The 6,546-nt window shown below is 49.5% G+C and overlaps 1 protein-coding gene across 2 annotated transcripts in view; it reads left to right on the forward strand.

The window, feature by feature from the left end:
* The first annotated feature begins 6,134 nt into the window (after positions 1-6,134).
* Positions 6,135-6,546, forward strand: part of RAB31 (RAB31, member RAS oncogene family) — a 135,830-nt gene continuing 135,418 nt past the window's right edge. The window contains exon 1 of one of the 2 annotated variants that reach the window (XM_040479406.1): positions 6,135-6,338. In XM_040479406.1, the coding sequence (XP_040335340.1) occupies positions 6,300-6,338 (39 nt within the window). In that variant the 5' untranslated portion in view covers positions 6,135-6,299. The remainder of the gene's footprint in view (positions 6,339-6,546) is intronic. The other variant, XM_040479407.1, reaches the window with a different exon arrangement.

A 6,546-nucleotide genomic window follows, 5' to 3' on the forward strand; every position in this document is an offset into this window, starting at 1 on the left:
GTGCTGACAGCTCAGAGCCTGGAGCTTGTTTCGGATTCTGTGTCTCCTTCTCTCTCTTCCTCTCCCTCACTCACGCCGTCTCTGTGTCTCTCAAAATAAAGAAATAAACTTAGGGGCGCCTGGGTGGCGCAGTCGGTTAAGCGTCCGACTTCAGCCAGGTCACGATCTCGCGGTCCGTGAGTTCGAGCCCCGCGTCGGGCTCTGGGCTGATGGCTCAGAGCCTGGAGCCTGTTTCCGATTCTGTGTCTCCCTCTCTCTCTGCCCCTCCCCCGTTCATGCTCTGTCTCTCTCTGTCGCAAAAATAAATAAACGTTGAAAAAAAGATTTAAGAAATAAACTTAAAAAAAAAAAAAGAAATGAAACTGGGTTGGGTTGACTGTGGTCTTCATCACTGTAATTATTTCCCAGTTTTACAAGTAAGCAATGAGAGTGAACAGGACTGATTGGGTTATATACTATTTATGGCTTTTGGGAGGTGGTCTCCCCATTGAATCCACTCATTTATTTTTGTTGACGGCGTTAATATATATCTTGTATCTTCTTTTAACCCAACCCTTTCAGCTCATCCAGGGATTGGAAAGACTTTAGAGGCCAATAGGCAGGAGTGTCTGTGAAGTGGCTGGTTAGGGGAGGAGGTGCTCGGTGCTGATATAACCAGGAAGGTGTATCTGGAAAATCTAAAAACTACCACTCAACACCAATCCTTTAAGACCCTCCTTCATCCATTTGTCTGAAGAGCTGACAACTCACTGACTTCTCCAGCTGCTGCTCCTGAACTTCTAAGAGATGCTGCCATCTTTCCCCACCAAGACGAAGACCACAAGAGTTGCGAAGAGACAACAGTCACTCAGAGAGGAAGTGTATCCTCTTACCTACCAAGCTGGCCCATTCCCGGTGCCTGGGGACTGACTGTTCTCCTCCCTACACGTGGAGGCTCCTTCTGTTTTCAGGCATTCCCCGAAACTCAGAATCGCTTTTAGGCTGCTTTCTCCTTCTCCGAGTCTGTGGGTGAACTGTGAGCCCCTTTCACTTCTGCTTTCCTAAAATCCCTGACATCCATGGCTTAGCTGGAGGTTAGCTCCTCAAAATGTCTTTAAGGGGTCTGAATCACAAATAAGAGAGAGGAGCATGTGCTACTTGAAAATATCTAAAACTGGGGCGCCTGGGTGGCGCAGTCAGTTAAGCGTCCGACTTCAGCCAGGTCACGATCTCGCGGTCCGTGAGTTCGAGCCCCGCGTCAGGCTCTGGGCTGATGGCTCAGAGCCTGGAGCCTGCTTCCGATTCTGTGTCTCCCTCTCTCTCTGCCCCTCCCCCGTTCATGCTCTGTCTCTCTCTCTGTCTCAGAAATAAATAAATGTTAAAAAAAAAAAAGAAAGAAAAGAAAATATCTAAAACTTACAGAAGAGAAGAAGGAAGGAAGGAAGGAAGGGTTAAGAAAATGAGATCTACTTAATGGACACTGCAGACACTAAAGTTCCGTTAAAAGAAAGGTGCAGTTATTAAAAACAAGGTTCATAAACACTTAAATTTTTCCTTAATTGGCCCCTGAGCAGGCCAGCTGACTCACCACTGGCCTTGTGAGATCAGCTTGTGGTCTGATGAGCTGCAACACATTTGAACGGCTTATCCTTTTTCACATGCAGCCCCAGTTTTGTGTCATGTTATTCCCACAGAAACTTATTTGCTACAAACTTCCCTAGAAGTCTACACAGCATATGATGTAGAGAATATTAGGGCTCAGAGCCCACGGCCAAGAAAGAATTCTTGAGGCATCTTTGATGCAAAAGGGTGGTTTTATTAAAGCATGGGGACACCACCCGTGGGTAGAAAGAGCTGCACTGGGCTTGTGATGGGTGACTGATTACACACTTTCAAGTTGGGAAGGGGTTGGGGATAGTGTAAGTCTCCAAAGAATTTTGGAAGCAATGTTTCTAGGATCCTGAGGGGGCTAGCTATTGTTAGGAAAAGGTCATTTACTACTGTCTAGTACAACCTCAGGCTTGAGACCCTTCACATATGTTATCAGTGGGCCATATGCTTGGAGGATGATTGCTAACATATATTTGGGGGGGGGGGAAGGGGAGAGGTAAAGGAAGTTTCCGAAGGAATTTTTGTATGTTAAAGTAGATTTACAGGATTCTGGAGGGTGGGGAGGTGGTTGGGCTAAGATTGCCTTTTGCCCTTAGGCAGCTGAGCTCCTAGAGGAATGTCACTTTGCCTGTCTTGAGGGCTTGTCAATGGGCTGTAAGTTGTAAGGAAATTTAATTTTTTCTTTTGCCTTTGTTTCCCCCCATCGGTATACACATTTTATCTACTACCTAAGCGAGATGTGCACCATTAAACATACCCTAGTGAAGCGCCGTAATTTTCAATGCCGTGATCATTCCCCAAATGTGAAGGGATTTCAGTTGTTTCATCCATTCAATGTTGCAGTGAGTACAGCTGTCCTCCCTTTATCTCAGCCGAGATGATTTTTTGTTCCTTTCGCGTACGTCTTTGTTTCTTTGTGTGCCTGTTTGGGTACAAACAGGCAGGCTTTGTGTTGGTTCCCTTTTTGTACTTATTTCTATGTTATGGTCCAAAAAGGGATTTGTTGGTTCAAAAAACAACCAAGCTTCTGGCCTTTACTGGCTTTTGCTAATCTTTAAGGAAAGGATGCGGTGGTTTCCCCAGGCATTTTCTACTCATCTGGTAGACTTTTGCAAAATACTCGTTGGTGAATTACTCCTTTTTTTTTTTAAGTCTCCTGCTTAACCATCTGAGATGAAGTCTCAGGATGAGCATTTCAGGCTCAACCATCCATTATGCAAAGCCCCTGGGTCCTAGGGCCATATTGTGCATGACCCAGACATCCACAAAACAGTATTCAAAACAGTTTGCATAGTGTAAGAGGTCAAAGATCCTGCTGGAGAAAAGTCCTAGGTAGATGGACATTAAAAAAAAAAAAAAATCATTGCTAGTCACTTTTCTTTTTAGAGCATTACTAGTTATTTTTTTAACCCTGGTAAAACAGAAAGGATCCTTGGCATAATATAGGGGTACCTTTCATATAGATGGGTAATTCCACCTGTGCATCCGTTTAGACCCTGACTTCTTATAAAAGGGATTTAGCTGTTAATTCCTTTATTTATGTTGAGTAAACGCTACGAGACGCGTGAACAAGTGTGTACAAGCTCAGGGCAGACTTTACTGAGGAGGTGAAATTTGAGCAGCTCTCTGAAGGATGACAGGGTTTCACCAGGTGGGCAGAGGAGAGAGGCTGGTTTGGGCAAGATGTGCTGTAAAGCTTGGATTTCATCTTGTTTGGTGCCACTGAAGACTTTAACGCGTAGAAGGGCGGAACTCTGAATTAGTCCAGTGACCTTTTATTTTACAAAGGTCTCAAGAAAACCTTCACGTCCTATTTTATTTTATTTAATAAATTCTCAGTTGTGCATCACTGAATTTTTACCCCTGCTTAGGTTATATCAGAACCACTTCATATGCAGAAAATACCAGAGGAGTTAGGACAGGCCCTTAGCACAGTAATCAAAGAGTATAATAATAGCATTCATAGAGAACATTATATCTTTAAAAAGTTGAGAGCTATCCAGGACCTTGTCACTCCCAAAATATGCGTTGTAGTGGCCATCGTCCTCCCTTCTGGGTGAGAGCCTTATGCATCACCTTGGGGTGATTGTGGGGAGCAGGTTTTTCATGAGGCCAACTTTTAAAAAATATATTTATTTATTTTTGAGAGACAGAGAGAGACAGAGTGTGAGCTGGGGAAGGGCAGAGAGACAAGGAAACACAGAATCCGAAGCAGGCTCCAGGCTCTGAGCTGTCAGCACAGGGCCCGATGCAGGGCTCCAACTCATGAGCTGTGAGATCATGACCTTAGCTGAAGTCGGCCACCAACCGACTGAGCCACCCAGGTGTCCCATGAGGCCAATTTTAAGCTCCTCGGGGCGACCTAGCTGAGAAGGGGAATATACCCATGAAGGCAGTCGGGTTGACAGACAAGGACTGCCACTTTGTAAGGCAGAGCACAGAACGTGACACACACAAGGGGATTTTTAACGGAGCTGGGAGTGGGGAGAAAGATAAACAGACGGGAGTAATTCTGGGGGTGCAGGAGAGGAGGCCTGGATAAGGGATTGTTTTGGGAGAGCCTAGACACCACACGGGCATCCCAGATGCCTAGGCTAGTGGAGAGTGGCATAGAAGGGGAGGGATCATGAAAGAGGGTAAGGGAATCGAAGAGAAATGTTGTCAGCTCATTTTTGTCTGGGAATGGTCCTGCCCTCTGTGACCTGTTGAGGTGTATGAATCCCCACTTATGGAAAGGCTTGCATTCTGGTCCAGTCGGCTTTCGGGAAGCGAGAAGAAAGGCCAAAGGCAAGTGACTGTAACACGGAGACTCAAGCCATACTGTCAGAGACAGCGCCGGCGTTAGGGAAGGGCTGCTGTGGACCTTGGCGGTGGAACTGCTTTACCAGGACGTTTCTCTGCAACTGTGTTGCCTTTGTCTCTGCTCAGCAAATCTGAAGACAGTGAGGTATTATGACCAGGGCTGGGTAATACTGGGTGGACCTCTTTTCCTGCTGCCCACATGAAAGACTACCCTTACTTTGGATACTACACCAAGGACAGAGGCTGATACAACAATCTTCATGTTAAATAAGACGCGTATCTTGTCCACGGCTACTTTTTGAACCACGTAGTCCAGATTTGTGTGAATAACCCCCCACAAGCCTGTACTTGGCCAGGAAAGACCCTGCTGCGCTGGGGAATTCAATTGCCAGTTGTCAGCTTGGGGACTGTTTTGACTCTAGAGATGTAGGATTTTTTTTTTCTCTGGAGGTATCCATTCAGAAGCCCCCACTGTAGGGGGCCATGTGGGTTCTAGGTTGCTTCAACATGGCTGCAGGAGGAACAAAACCAGATAATGAAAGTGGGTGGTCTGCTGGGGGAATGAAAGGGTCACTGATCAAAATTAGCAAGTCAGGGGTGCCTGGGTGGCTCAGTCAGTTGACTGCCCGACTTCGGCTTAGGTCATGATCTCATGGTTCATGAGCTTGAGTTCCACATGGGCTCACTGCTGTCAGCACGGAGCCTGCTTCAGATCCTCTGTTCTCCTCTCTCTCTCTGCCCCTCCCCTGCTTGTGCTCTCTCTCTCTCTCTCTCTCAAAAAAAAAAAAAATTAGCAAGTCAGGAGAGAGGCTTGAGAGTTTGGGACAGGGGATGAAGTGTAAGAAATGTTATTTCCAATCTGAAATACCAATGGATTATTCAGATGGATATGTCCAAAAAGCTGACATGTATATAGTAGCAACAAGTGAAGCTGTCTGAGCGGATGTGGTTCTCTGGGTTATGGATGGAGAAAAGAGGACAGTTTCCACAAGATTTCCTTGACTGTCTCAAGCCAGAGCCTCATTTTATTTGCTGGTTAAGGAAAGTTGCAGAAGATCGGCCAGGAGCTACATATTTGTAGCTATACTTCTGAGGCTTGGGTGTCTGCCCAGGCATTTTCTATACTGAGCAAGGCAGCTTCCTCTCTGCAATGCATGTTTCCTTTTTCAGACAGGGACACATCTGTTTTGGAGGGAGGAAGAGATCATTGCTTCGGGAACCATTTTCAACTACATATAGAAAAATGAACTCAGGGCTGACAGTTAAGAAGTGCATGGGAGTACGCATGAAGAACTGCAGGAGCAGGTGGGTTGCAAAGTTAACTGTTCTGGGGCTTCATTTCTGCTGGGATCCTAGAGTGTCCGTTAACGACGGGACTGCAGGCCGATCTCGAAGTGTTCCCATACAAAGGACGTCGGCTGGCAGCATCCCCTTCGAGATGAGGAATGAAATCCTCAGGGACGCAGCCAGCCGTGGGGTCTCCCCACGGCGGACCCTGTCCTCCTTCCACCCCACGGGGCACTGCAGCCGGGCGAGGCTGGAGGGGCAGACGGCGGAGGGGCTGTGCAGAGCGGGGGTCCGGCTGCTGAGCAGGTCTGACCGGGGAGGCCCTCCGCCAAGGACTCCGCAGGTCCCGGGGGCGGCCCCCTGGCGGCTGACGCCGTCTGGGGGCGTTCCTGGGAGCTGGGGGCCGCCGAGGTTAGACCCGAAGTCCCGGGAGGAGCCGGCCGGCGGCCACGTGACCGACCGCGGCGGGGCCGGCGGCCCAGAAATAGCAGCGGCGGCGGTCCCGCCCGCGGGCTGCCGCGAGCGAAAGGCGGAGACTGGAGGACGCAGGCTGGGCGCGGGCGCGGCGCGGCCCCGGCCCCGGAGGATGCTGAGCCCCTGCCCGGTCCGGCCCCGAGCACATGATGGCGATACGGGAGCTCAAAGTGTGTCTTCTCGGGGTGAGTCCTGCGCCGCCCTCCGCCGGGGACACCCACGTCCGTGCGCCCCCCCCCTCCCCCGGCCCCTGCGCCCCCAGTCCACTGCGCCCTCTTTTCCCAGCCCGGCGGGGGTCGGGTCCGAGCCTGCCCCGGAGCTTCGCGCTCGTTCACCGCGGCCGGCCCGTCGCCCGGGAGCCGCTGGGGCCCCGCCGCGCTCGGGCCGGGCCGG

Source organism: Herpailurus yagouaroundi, unplaced genomic scaffold (assembly GCF_014898765.1).
Source record: "Herpailurus yagouaroundi ecotype Mexico unplaced genomic scaffold, PumYag 142, whole genome shotgun sequence".
NCBI classification, from domain to species: Eukaryota; Metazoa; Chordata; class Mammalia; order Carnivora; family Felidae; genus Herpailurus; species Herpailurus yagouaroundi.